We start from the raw sequence: 13,659 nt of genomic DNA on the forward strand, positions 1-13,659 counted from the left end.
CATCAACAAACAATCATCAAAGTATCAGTTGGCCCGAAGCATCTTTGCAAAAATAACCGTCTCTTGACAAAGTAGCCTCCACCAGCACTGCCTCTCTACAGCTGTTAACACCTTGTCTTAAAAGCAGGATGTACCTGGGGTGCCTGGGGGGCTCAGTCAGTTGAGCATCTGACTCTTGATTTCGGCTCAGGTCTTTATCTCACAGTTTGTGGGATCACAAACCCATGCCGGGTCTGTGCTGACAGTGTGAGCCTGCTTGGGATCCTCTCTCTCTGCCCTTCCCCTGCTTACTTTCCATCCCTCTCTCTCTCAAAATAAATAAATAAAAAAAATTTTTTTTAAAAGTAGGATGTACCTTTCAGGTGGAATCAGCAGTTTCTTTGGCCAGGGTTGTCACCAAAGAAGGAGAGAGAACAAAATAAAGGGATTAAAGAGAGAGTAAGGGATAGGAAAAGGAAAAGAGGACCCAGGTGGACATTTGAAGATGGAGACAGAGGGACAGAGAGGAGACCCTGCTCCCAAAATAGTTGTACTTGTGTCTGTTAACCATCGTTGGGCTACGTCAGACATGTGGCTTATAGCCGACTCCCTCTGGCGGTCTACAACCCAGAAGAGTAAAGGTCAATGGGAAGAAGGAACCCACACTTTAAGAAGGGAAATTAACATGGAATTCACGTCACATCCTGCCAAGTGATACATCACCTGGTCATCTATGAAGGCTCCACGTTCTGCCCAGAAGCGTGAGGGATGAGGTTTCGGGGCAGGTATGTGTGACCAAGTGCATAGCAGAGAGCTGGCAATGACCACGTATCCATTTTGGACCATGTCCAAAGGAGATCGGATCCTGCATGTATCTAAGTGAATCATCACACAGTCTACCCACAGCACTACTTAGATGATAAAAGCTCCTTTTCTTTTCAGCAAACAGGCCAAGTTACCCTGGTGCTTTAGGTGACCAAAACCATCTGTCCCTGTGGAAGCGGAAGAAGACATAACCCCACAGTATCTGCCTCATCAGTTGCATTGTGGTGTCACCAGGTTTCTTACAAAGACTTTTAAGGAGAAGCTGGAGAGGTTTTATAATCTCCCTCCTCCTTCTGCACCATTCACCTATTTTTTTTAAGGTGAATATAGTGATAAAGAGCCCAGACTCTGGCCCCAGAATATTCAAATGATGGGTCTGTCCCTTGTCACCTGGGTGACCCCGGATACATTAACTGATCTCTCTAACTTGGTTTATTACCCGTCATAGGAATGATACTACCTACCCCACTGAGTTTTTATGAGGAGTAAATGAATTAAGTTTAAAGTTTTTGAAACTTAGAAGTGCTCGATACATGTTAGCTCTATTCATTATTTAAAATCTTTTCAAATTTTGCTACATAATAGGCAAAAAAAGGTATCTTGTGTTTTTGTTTTATTTTATCAGCTCTGATGAGCATTTAAATAAGTTTACAAACGATTTTTCTTTTTTCTGTGAATTAACTGCTCCTGCCCTTTGCTCATTTGCCCACTGATGCGGGACTCTCTTTATTATTGAACTAAAAGCACTCTTTGTACATTAAAGATACTGATTCTCGGTCTATTGTATAAAAATAGCAATCATTTTCTTCCTGTCTATGGCTTTTTAGCTTTCTCGTACCGTTACAGATATTTGTAATTTTTACATAGCCAAATCTGTTAGTCTTTTCATTTATGGCTGTTGATATGCCTGATTCAGAAGCCCTTCTGCATCACAAGAGTATAAAAATGTTCCATCTTGTCGTCTAGTAGTTATACAGTGCTTTTAAAAGTTTTTTCATTAATCCACTTAAAATTTGGCTATATGCTGTTAGATGGTAAGCCAACTTCACTTTTTTCTCCAAGTGTCTACGATCTAGCCTTTGAAATAACATCTAGTGGCAAATTCAAATATAAAAAAAACCAAAGGTCTAGACTTTTTCTGCCACTCCATTCATCCATTTGTCTATTCCTGTGCCCGCTTTAATTTTAACTGTTAATTAAGGCTGGTTCCCAGGAATACTACACATTTAGTACATGTTGTGGTACTTCCTGAATAGTTTTCCTGCCCGATCAATGTTAGACTCAATGTGGCATATTTAAAAATAATTTTATTGGGTCTTAAATTGGTATCGCACTACACTAATAATTTGGGGAGAAGGGATATCTTTCGAGAATAACACTTTCGTGTGTCCAGGCGTTAAATCCTTCAATGTAATTTTGTCATTTTCTTCATAACGATTGTGGATAGTCCACATTATATTTTTACAAATTTTGTTTATATGGTTCAGATTCTCTCATTTCACTTGCCATCTCTGCTTCATTGAGGAACTCGTTTTTGTAACTGTTCTTGTAGTATGCCTTTGTTCTAACCACCCTGCATAGTCAATTCACTTACTTTTGATGAGGGTGAATGATTGCGGGGTTTCTCATGCTCTCATGCTCTCCATCAATTTAAGTATGTTTTATTTTACAGCTAACTTGAAGAGTTGGGTCATTTTTCTAAACCAATAGTGGGTGTTGAATTTAAGGGAGTGCTAGTTTTACATTTACTGGGATGATCATGTTTTTTTCTTCATCACTGATGTGGATCAAACTAATAGAATCCGTGAAGTTGAACAGTCTTTGTGTTTTTGTAAGAAATCCATTGTGTCTATGGTATATTAGTATTTTGATGCTCTGCTGTTTGTAGTCCGTGTTTAGATTTATACGTGATGTTGGGGTCTAGAGCTTTCTATTTTGTGATATTTCTGTCTGGCTTTGTATCAGAGATATGAAATTATTGATGGATTTAGTATCAGTTTTGCATTATTTTCTGTTTTATAAGGCTTTATATAGTCAAAGAATTACTTGTTTCTTAAATGAGTTCTAAAACTTGCCCAAGAAAACCATCTGGATCTTGTGTTATTTAGGAGGAAGACAGTGAATTTTTTCATTACAGCGTGTGGTTATCAGCCTATTCAAATTTTTATTTTACCCTTGAGTTTACTAGGTAATCGGCTACTTTACCATATTTGTCAGTGTATTGATAAAAACATTTTCTTCTTTAAAAGTCTCTCTGCCTGTGATTCTATCCATTTTTCCCTCCTGTTTTTAAAATATGGTTCTCCCTTTCACTTCATCAAGGTTGGCCAGAGGTGCTAATTTACCAACCTTTTTGATCAGCTCTTACATTTATCAAGTCTACAGATTTTTCTGTCTCACTGATTTCCTTTTACTTGGATTCCTTCTGATTTCATAAAGTCTACTTCGTTCTTTCTCTGGTCTCTTTAGTTGGACGCTTGTAGTAATTTCCAGTATTTTTTTTTTCTAAATAATGATCACCAGTTTCCTCAGAATAGAATCTTGACTGCATCTTTATTTTTGATGATTTGTTTCCATTGACCTTCATTTATTAGTGTCATTTATTTTTTAATTATTAGAGTAAGAGCTATATATTGTAGAAAGTTAAAAATAGTCAAATGAGAACGCTAAACCAATCTGTTAACCTACCACCCAAGCGTAACCAGTTAGCCTTTTATAATTCTTTATGAATATGAAAGTTAGCACAAATGAAATCAGACTACACCTGCTGTTTTGTAGACTACTCAATTCTATTTCACAAATATCTGTCTAAAGTAAATATTGTACTAGAACATCAGTTTTATTAGCTGCACTGCACTATTTATTCAAATATTTCTTAATCACTGATATTTAAGTTGTGTCAAATTTTCATTATAACACTAACAAGCTGTATGACCACACACACACACACACACACACACACACACACACAGAATACCTTAAGGATTTTTCCTACTGAGAAGTGACAATAAACACATGAAATAAGCAGATCAATTATTGGGACACCTGGGTGGCTCATCAGTTAAGCATCCGACTTCAGCTCAGGTCATGATCTTGTGGTCCATGAGTTCAAGCCCCATGTCGGGCTCCGTGCTGACAGCTCAGAGCCTGGAGCTTGTTTCGGATTCTGTGTCTCCCTCTCTCTGTGCCCCTCCACAACTTGTGCGCTCGCTCTCTCTCTCTCTCTCTCTCTCTCTGTCTCAAGTAAACATTAAAAAAAAAAGATCAACTACGAAAGCAACATGAAAGAGGTCAAGATAACACATTCAATACTGCATTCTCTTTACCTTGGACAATTTCTAGAGGGAGACTAGCCATGCAGAGGACCACAGATGATGCTGAGATAAGTCACCCAGAGCAGCAGAGAAGGAACGAGAAGGAAATATTCAGTGAGCATTTCCTGTATCCCCAGCACTCTACTAGGTACCCCATATCCGATCTCTGAGATGTTTAAGCCTTTGCTAAAAGACAACTTTTAACTTCAAGTTAGGTATCCGTGCTCCTGCTCTTAGAACAGGAACCAGGGCCTTAGAAAAGTTAAAATCATTGGTGGCAGGACAGCAATTGCCATGCAAGCTTGTCTTTCTCTGAAGACGTGTAACCTAATACATGAGGAGGACTTTTTTGATAATTCTAAGCTAATGTATCTATTATGAACAACTTTTATTTTTCTCTACTTTAAGCCTTGCCTTGGCCCAAATTGGCCAGGCCCAAATTAATGCATGATTCATTACTAATGCCTTAATAACCTAGAAGGGGTTCTGGTTTAATTTTTTAGCTGGTTTTTATTTTTATGGATTCTTAAAAATAAGATGCCACATCTTGGGACTTGGCAGGATGTTTTTATGGCTACATTTTGGAATTTGACATTTGCGCGTTCTCTATTAATTTTGCTCTGGTTTGAGATGCATGGCCGACTAACGAGCTCTCACCTGAATCCACTTCCCAGTAAACCTAAGACCGATTGTAAGTATTTCCAAGGAGAATATGAGAACTAGTTTCTGTTTCGTTGTCAAGTAATGCACGGTAACCTTAACGTAGCGTCATTAAGCAAATACATCAACTTTGGTCATCCCTCCGGCACAAACCATTTCGATACAGTCTGGGACTCCTGTTGTGTAAAATTCCCAGGAGATACTGAATGGCTGAAACTCACGATAAAACCACGTGTCCAACTTGCATGCTGCGTAAGGGTCACGTCCAGCCTATGTCATGCGACCCGGGTGCGCAACCAAACGCTGGGGAGGCCTGGCGTGGGTCTGGAGAGGTCCCAGGGGAACCCACTGGCAGGAAATGCACACGGGGCACGTTGCTCGCACAGGTCCCAAGGAACACCTCTGACTCTGCTTACCAGGTCAGAAAGCGTCTGTCCTTCCACACAGTGTCCTTCTTCATCCTCTTTGGAAAAAGTCCATGACATGCGTCCAGAAACTAGACCATTACCCAAACTACTCCATTTCCTGAGTAAACCGTCTAGCGTAGTGCCTGGCATGAAGCGGATATGACGTTCATACCTGTTGCCCTTTTGGTTGAAATGGAGGATAATGACTTCGTTTAGTTTGCAAACCAAGAAACCCACTCACTTTAACCCCTGTCTTTATCCTTCCTCTCCATTTTGTTCTTCTCGGCCTCTAACTACCCTACCGCGGCTGCTTTTGCCTTTCCAAGCTACTCTTCCCGCGCGCTCAGTGCTCTCCACCATGCACTTCTTACCTTTGTCTTGCCTAACTTACTATTTCAAAAAACAAACTTGTTTTCCCCCTTTCTCTGTTGCCATAGCTGCCAACTCATGTTCCAAGAGGGTGCTTACCTCCAACACTGTGGGACCTTTGGGCGAATCGGACAACTGTCACCTCAAATCCCTTCGTGCTTTTTCCTTCCACAATTTGGTTCTCCATGTGAGCCGGATTGACATGTTCAATCTTTACAGAGGCTTTTCTTCTTGAGAGATCAGGGTTATATAGAAAGGGCAGCCTGCTGTGTATGCCCCTCACAGCTATAGATGCAGAAAAGTCAGATTTTGCTTCCCAACCTGCTTCTCTCATGCCTCTTTCTCCTTATCTTTGTCTCCTTGCCACCTTCCCTGAGCCAGGACCCACTGGCACCTGAGGCCACCAGGGTCAAGAGCCAGGGACAGCAAGCTCTGACCTTGCCCAACGGTGCACTCTGGAAATTTCTATTGAAAAATCTCAACCAAGTGAAGAGGGGAGGTGTTCATTCCAATCAACCTGTGACTTTCGGGAAGGCAGAAATCTTGAACCCTCAATAACTTCTAGGCCCTTCTTCTCTGGATCAAATCGTCACCAATGTTGCAATTATAAAACCAGAAAGGTATTGAAAAGAAGAAAAGTGAATTGAAATGTCAACTGTTTTTCAATCCCTTTGTACTCTTCTTCAGTTTTACTCTTCTGGTCTCTCTCCCAAAGATGATAACGTGTTCGTAAATGCAGTGAAAACACTGGCATCAATTTCTCACAAAAAGCAAATTTAGCCCAGGGTAGAACTTTCTGGAAGTGATGGGAACCAGAAGAATAATAAGTGGTAGGAGATTTGAGGCAGATTCATTTTACTTCAGATCAAGTGTAGGTCATTGCCATTTACAAAATGCTCACCCAAGGTCTTCCGTTGGTTCTACAAGTTATTTATTGAGCACTTAGCAAAGTGCCAGGCTGAGCCTTCTGGGCACAGAAAGGTGAATACAGCACAGTCTTTATGCTCAGGGCACTCACAATGTGGTGAGCAAGACAGCCATGTAAGTAGATAATTGCCAGATTATGTGCAACAGTACAGGGATATAGAGACTTTCTTGAGAGCATTAAGGGGGTGGTACTGAATGTTACCCAAGAGAGGGTATCAAAGGAAGGATCACATCAGACATTTCAATCCAGTCTGGAAGGATAACAGGGCCAATGCAGTGAAGCTTAGATGTGGGAAGGCAAGGGAAAGGAATGGCATTCCAAGCAGGGAGCCAGCAAGTGTGAGAAAACATGGCAGCCCCCGGTGGCAGGTACATTAGGATGCCAGAAGGGAATCTAGTCCTGGAGGGACCATTAATCATGCTGAAGACCCAGGACTATATCTTCCCAGAAAGCGATTTTGAAATGCTACCCTGTAGAATTAGAGATAAATGATAATAACAATTAAAATAACATAATAGATAACTTATTGGGTGCTCTGCTGCTCTCCTCCAGCAGGAGTCATGGGTGGTAATTGCAAGTCGTGTCGGAGCACTTGCCCCAGGCCAGGTGTAAACCAAGCCCTGGGCTGGCGTGTTCTCCCTCGTGCTCCCTACCACACTGAGGCAGTGATGGGGACCCCCCCATTCTTGCCTGTAATGGTGATGGTGACCTCTCTCCATCTGACTTCCATCCATTGCCCTGTTCTTCTCTCAGCTGTTAACATCTAGGTAATAATGCTTTTCCAAGAAACTGTGGAATGTCTTACTGCAGATCCTGAGAAGTTGAAGTGCCTGGTGACTATGCCATCTCTCCCTTTCTCATTTTTTAAAATCATAGATATCTGTGTCTGACGCTAATCTCATTCTCACTATGTGCCAGGAACTCTTCCAAAGCTCTTTCAACTTAATTACTCATGTAATACAACAACCCTGAGAGAAATACTATTGCTTTCTGAGTTGAGAACACATGGACATCAAGAGGTTAAAGAATTTTCCAGTTCTTTTCTTCCTCTCATAGTGAGAGGCAGAATGAGGATTTGACTCCAGATGTCTAGCTCCAGGGTCTACATCCCTATTTGGGCTTCACCCTACTTGACTTGGTAGGACGCAGACACCTCGTCACTCATCTGTTCTCAAAATCCTTTCTTTTTTTGGCTTTCCATCCACCTCCTTCATCTGGCTCCCCTTCTGCCATTCTCTGTTCCAGGTCATTCTCCTTTGCAGGTTACTCCTGGTCTTCCTGACTTCCAAAAGTTGGAGTGCTCTAGAGATCAGTCCTTGGACCTACTTTCTACACTTAGCTTGTACATGATCTCACTCAACTTCACAGCTTCAGTATCACCTCTAGGGAGACAGCTTCCCAGCTGACGTCTCCTGCCGGGAACTCTCCCAGAAAATTCTGGCTCATGTATCTGACTGTCCACTCAGCCTCTCCATGGGGCTGTCTAACGGGCATCTCCAGATGGGCATGCCTATGATGGAGCTCCTGCCCTTCCGCAGATCTGTTCTTCCCCATCTGAGCTGAGAACAGTTCTATTCTTCTGGTTGCCCAAGCCAGAACACTGGATGGCATCCCTGACTCATCTTGTTTTTCTCCCATGATGCATCCAATGCACCTGTAAAATATATCCAAGACCTGGCCCCTCCTCACCACTCTTGGCTGAAGCCACGACTTCCTCTTGCCCTGAAGGTACAATGGTTTCTGACTGGTCTCCCTCCTCCTCCCCATGAGCCTTCTGCTGACAAGCGCGAGGTGATTCAGGCACTACCTCACATGCAACGTCAGAAAAACTCACGTGTCAGACCAAGTGATGTTTTAATGCAAGATCTTTTAAAATCAGAATCCGTGCCAAAAGCATCCCAATGAACAAAACCACAAACACATTCATAAAAACAGGACTAACATGTTTGCATTACCCAGCTCAGTCCCAGCCCTGCCCGACTCCCTTCCATGTTGGAACGACCCTGTTAAACATCTTGTTGATCCTCTGGCTTCACATCTTAGAGCAAAAGCCAAAGTCCTCCCTGTGACCTACAAAATCCTTTGTGGCCTGGGCCACCATCGTCTCTCTCATAACTCCCATTTCTGCTCTCATTCACTCAGCCCCAGCCTCTCCTCTTCTCCGCCAACAAGCTCCCACCTCAGGGTCCTTATGCTCACAGGCCTTCCGCCTGGAATGGTCTCCCCCAAACACATCCCTCACGTCACCAGGTCTCTCCCCAAATTCCCCCTGTCAGGATCACGCTAACATTTCACCTTCTCCACCAACACACACACACTTTGTATCCCTTTTCCCTTTTTTTTCTCCTCAGAAATTAGCACCAGCACACTGTGTGTGTTACTTGTTTATGACCTCTCTCACCCTCTAGAAAACTCTGTGAAGTTTTGAGGGGAGATGGGTTTGTTTTGTTCTCTGCTATTTTCCCAGTGTCTCGAAAAATTCTTGCATGATAGTAGGTACTCAGTGAACATTTTAATAAATAAGCAATTCTTACTTATTGAGAAGTATATTCATATACTTAGTACTCATGAGTGCTCTCCTTTGCTGCAATGTTCCTCATGCCTGCCATGTATAGGTTTTAATCCTCTCACATCCATAAATTACTTGGGGAACTACTCTTTCAAAATTCAGAGGTCTCAGATCGGAACAGTTACAAGATGTTAATTAGAAAATGCACTGTGCCATCTCTCTTCCAAATTGACCAGATTTAACAGAAGTTTGACTTGCTTAAAGAAATATTTATCTGGGCTCCAAGTTCAGCCTTCAGGTTAGGTCAGTGTTGGGAAAGGGGATTGTTTTTGGGAAATAAACATGGAAGACTGGATGTCTCTTGTAGCAAATTCTGAATTCTATTTCTGCCCCCTGACCTGACTTCCAAAGTCGTGACACTATATTGCGATGTTCAACAGATTTTCTCAATCATGTCAGAGTGAGTTCACGTGACCAAAAGACCTTTGTGACAGAAAAGTGTCTTCAATTATCTTGACTAATAATTAACCAAACTAAAGGTAGGCTTTGCAAATAAAACTTGTCATTTCACCACAAACTGTTATTTTTTGCTGGAAAACATGAAGGTCGGCAAAGAACAAATCTACAAATCCACAAGACTGTAGGCTTGGCCTTCAGACATCCGTAAGATATGATGACAAATGTGGCTGACATCACCGGACCCCAGTCCACCCGTGGGCCTCTCTGCTTTTGTGGGTTCAATCCAGCACAGGGGGGCAGTTGTGGGGGGGGGGGTTGTTGAGAGTATCCTGAAGAAAAGACAGTTAACATAACTGTAGTCAGCATTCAGGTAGAATTATAAAGCAAATACTGGTCTCCTTTTATCCCCACCGTGTAGCATCCCTAGAACGGTTATATGATAAAAGTGTCAGGAAAGCTACATGTCCCAAATCAGCACTATTAGAAAACTAGTTTTTAATTTGTCTTTGCCATGATACAAAGTTAGGACTGCAGGGGTCGGCGGGGGGAGGGGGGAACACTGCCTTTCACGAAGGATCGCGACGGAAGCTGGTACGTTAACTTAACGCACTTCACTAACACAAGGGCCCTTAAAGCTGGGCAGGGGGTGAAGCTGGTGTGCAGACAGAACTGACTAAATACTGCTTGAGAGAATGAAAAAGTAAAATTGGGGTTAACCCGGGTTAGACACAAGCAAGAATTACTAGAAGAGTCCAGGGCAGCAATGGCCATGCTTTTATGTGAAGCATGAAATTGCTTTGTCCCTGTAATAGCTGATGAATAGTCACTCTGGGATCTCATTTTTCCTTTGGCTTTCTACATTTTCTTGCAAGTATTGCTTTCTAGAAGCTGCTAGATGATGCTTGTCTATTAGTTATTACCTTAAGAGAATTCTGTGAATCTGTAGTTTATCAACATGATGCCTGCAGCTTCCCTTTTCACCCAATTTTGTACTCGTTCCATATGTTATCAACGGCGCCTTCATTCTGAACCCTTAAATGACGACCCAAAGTAGTGTAGGCAATCTCAGTGCATAGCACAGAAAAGTTTTTGAAGGGCCCATAGCGAAATGCGTTCAGTCTGCATGTGATTCAAATCACTGTAAAGCACACTTCTTCTGTCCCCGTTGGCAAAGCCCAGTAAGCAGAGGGAAAGCCCAGCGCGGAACCTTCACTGAGCCCTCACGCCAAGCCAGCAGATCAGCATATGGCCCTCAGCACACGGGAGCCTCCAGGGCCTCCTGCTACCACAGCCTGGACCATTCGAGATGGCCACACCCTTACCCTGTGAACCTCTAACGATGAGCAATTATCACATTTGGAATGGAGTTCAAACTTGGTTCCCAAATAGAAAGTATAGACAATAAAAGTCTGAAATTCCACCTTCACACCTACATAAGCATGCACATACGTAGGCTTTCATAATCTCTTAGATTTTTCACAAAGGGCTTCGTGTCCTCTGCCGGGTGGTCTAAGCGATAGATGATCTGCAAGGACCATTCTGCATATTTAATTTTTTAAATTTATTCATTCTTAAGAGACAAAGAGAGAGAGAGAGAGAGAGAGAGAGAGAGCATGAGGGGGGAAGGGGCAGAGAAAGAGGAGACACAGAATCCAAAGCAGGCTCCAGGCTCCGAGCTGTCAGCACAGAGCCCAACGCGGGGCTTGAACCCACGAACTGTGAGATCATTACCTGAGCCGAAGTCGGACATTTAACCCACTGAGTCACCCAGTCACCCAGGCACCCCCATTCTGCGTATTTTTAATTGACATAATAATTTGTTTTTGAGCATATGGTGACATTCTAAAATAATTGCATTGAGATCTACCAATCTGTGTTCTCATTGGAGACGGGGTATTACTCGTTTGAGACTTCTAAATTCCAACTAAAATTGAATATTTAAAAAAAAACAAAACTCTTTAAGGAGGACATCTAACCAGCCATGTTCGTGTGTGGCTGTTTGTGGCTCTAACCTTAATGGCTTATTTATAGAGAATGTTTCCTGAAGATGTCCTTCATGAGAAGGACAAGTTTGGACTTGGTAACAGTAATTTACTTAATTTATCTTAAATTTGGTTTCAGTGAGCAACCCTAATTAACCTGATTTTTTGCCGATAATCACTCTCAATGGAATCAAATCACAAATCCGGGGATGGATTGAGCGGAACCCAGAAGGAAGCAGCCCTTCGCGCATTGGTCCAGCGCACAGGATATAGCTTGGTCCAGGTAGGAGCTTCTCGTGATATCTGCTGAGACCTACAACTGAATCCACTGAATGGTGGGAATATCCGTGGTCCTAAGGTGCAAAATGTGAACGGTCAGTCATGTAACTGTTGACGGATATTCCTTCCTGCGGGGGAAGAAGCCACGTCATTTCAGGGTTGTAGGTGACCCTGGATGGTGATGGTCTTTTCTACTCTGGGTTATCAGCTTAACCTTCACCGGTCATTTGAAGGCAGAATCCGGGTTCACAGTCAGAGAGACTATCGCAGCTTTGAAAGATCGCTTTGGTCTCTGAAAAGGCCATTGGTGTCTACCACCCAATGCTTTCTGTGAAGCAGACCCACACCAGTGATTCAAGAATCAGCAGAGAGCAAACTCTCTCAGGACTAGCCTGTTTCCAGAGAAGCTCCCTACTGGGGATGCGGGAAGATGTAGATGTGGGGTCCCAGGACTGACCGTTGGGTCATCCTAGCTGTTCCATGATGTTTTCTCATAATAGCTACCCAACCAAGTTCACGGTATGTAATAATTTCTCCCCATCTCCAGCAGAAGGAAAAACAAAAAAGTCCTAGAACTGGTTGTTTACAGACAGTGATCATTAAGAATTATCTATAGATCATGGTTTCTATGAAAGCCTCCTTCAGAGAGGTTATGACAGATTGAAAACTACTGTTAGGGATATTAATTATTTGAAGAAAAAACGTTGCCATTTTTACCATCAGACAACGCATTTTCATTCCCAGCTGTACTCTATCACCCACATGCTTTTCTAACTTAACCAAACCCACATGCTTTCACAGAATACAAATTTCATATGGATAACAATTAAATATGCTGCGTCCTTTTATTACATATTCCTTTGTCAGATTGTTGCCAAGTGTACTACGTGTAGTTATGTTGAAATGTTACCAAAAATATTTAAGTTTTTCTTTTTACTTTCTTTGTATCTGGAATACTCATGCAAAGAGAGTGGTGGTACCCTTTTGAAAGCAAGTTCTTTTTTTGTAATGTTTATTTTTATTTTTGAGAGAGAGAGAGAGAGAGAGAGAGTGTGAGCAGGGGAGGGGCAGAGAGAGAGAGAGGGAGACACAGAATCCGAAGCAGGCGCCAGGCTCCGAGTTGTCAGCACAGAGCCCGACGTGGGGCTCAAACTCATAAACCTCAGAATCATGACCCGAGCCAAAGTCTGACGCTTAACCAACTGAGCCCCCCAAGCACCCCAATTTCTTAATATTTATGTATAAGGATGTTCCTCTTCTGGAAGTGAATCTGTACAGGTCCAAATATAATGCTACGAATGTCTATAAACCTGTCGAGGGTGGCATTATTTACAACACCTCAACATCGTAAACCTAAATGCATTGAAGAAAATTATTAAATAAAACGATGAATATATAATCATTACATTCAACAAGCAGAACTTGATGAGAACTGATCACAAAACAATGTACATTGTCTGTTCAATGTTATTCTAAGCCCTGGTCCATCCTTTTCCCCCAAGTGAAATTCAGGGCAAGCCTCATGACTTCTCTGGTAACTTGCAGGTAATAAAAAAAGTTCCACTCAATAATAATAGGTCTGGTGCAGTATGAGAGAAACTTCCAAGTTATAGCTACTTCCCTTCGCAAGCATGTCAGGGTACAGGGTGCTTCCCGCTTTCTTCCTCTGTGCATTCCGAAGCCTAACTTCCCATGCCAGTCTGCGAACTACACCTGCTGACTCCGAGCTGGAGCAGGAGGAAGGGATCGAAGCGGAGGGGAGGGGGCAGGTGGGTGCTTACAAAGACACTGTGATCATCTCCAGTGTCCAGATAAGGAAAACAAGGCATGATTGATTCTGTAGCTTGCCCACGATTTACAGGCTATAATTCTATGGCTATTAGCCAGAATTTCTGGCAAGATTATACAGAACTAAGAGCTGTTATAATATTATCTTTATGATTGAGAT

The 13,659-nt window shown here is 42.4% G+C and overlaps 1 protein-coding gene across 1 annotated transcript in view; it reads left to right on the top strand.

The window, feature by feature from the left end:
• The window catches only part of A1CF (APOBEC1 complementation factor), a 76,687-nt gene that overhangs the window by 14,151 nt on the left and 48,877 nt on the right, over positions 1-13,659 (top strand). The window contains exon 2 of the mRNA XM_015544714.2: positions 11,572-11,715. Coding sequence (XP_015400200.1) covers positions 11,617-11,715 — 99 coding nt within the window. The 5' untranslated portion in view covers positions 11,572-11,616. The remainder of the gene's footprint in view (positions 1-11,571; positions 11,716-13,659) is intronic.

Source organism: Panthera tigris, chromosome D2 (genome assembly GCF_018350195.1).
Source record: "Panthera tigris isolate Pti1 chromosome D2, P.tigris_Pti1_mat1.1, whole genome shotgun sequence".
Taxonomy (NCBI): Eukaryota; Metazoa; Chordata; class Mammalia; order Carnivora; family Felidae; genus Panthera; species Panthera tigris.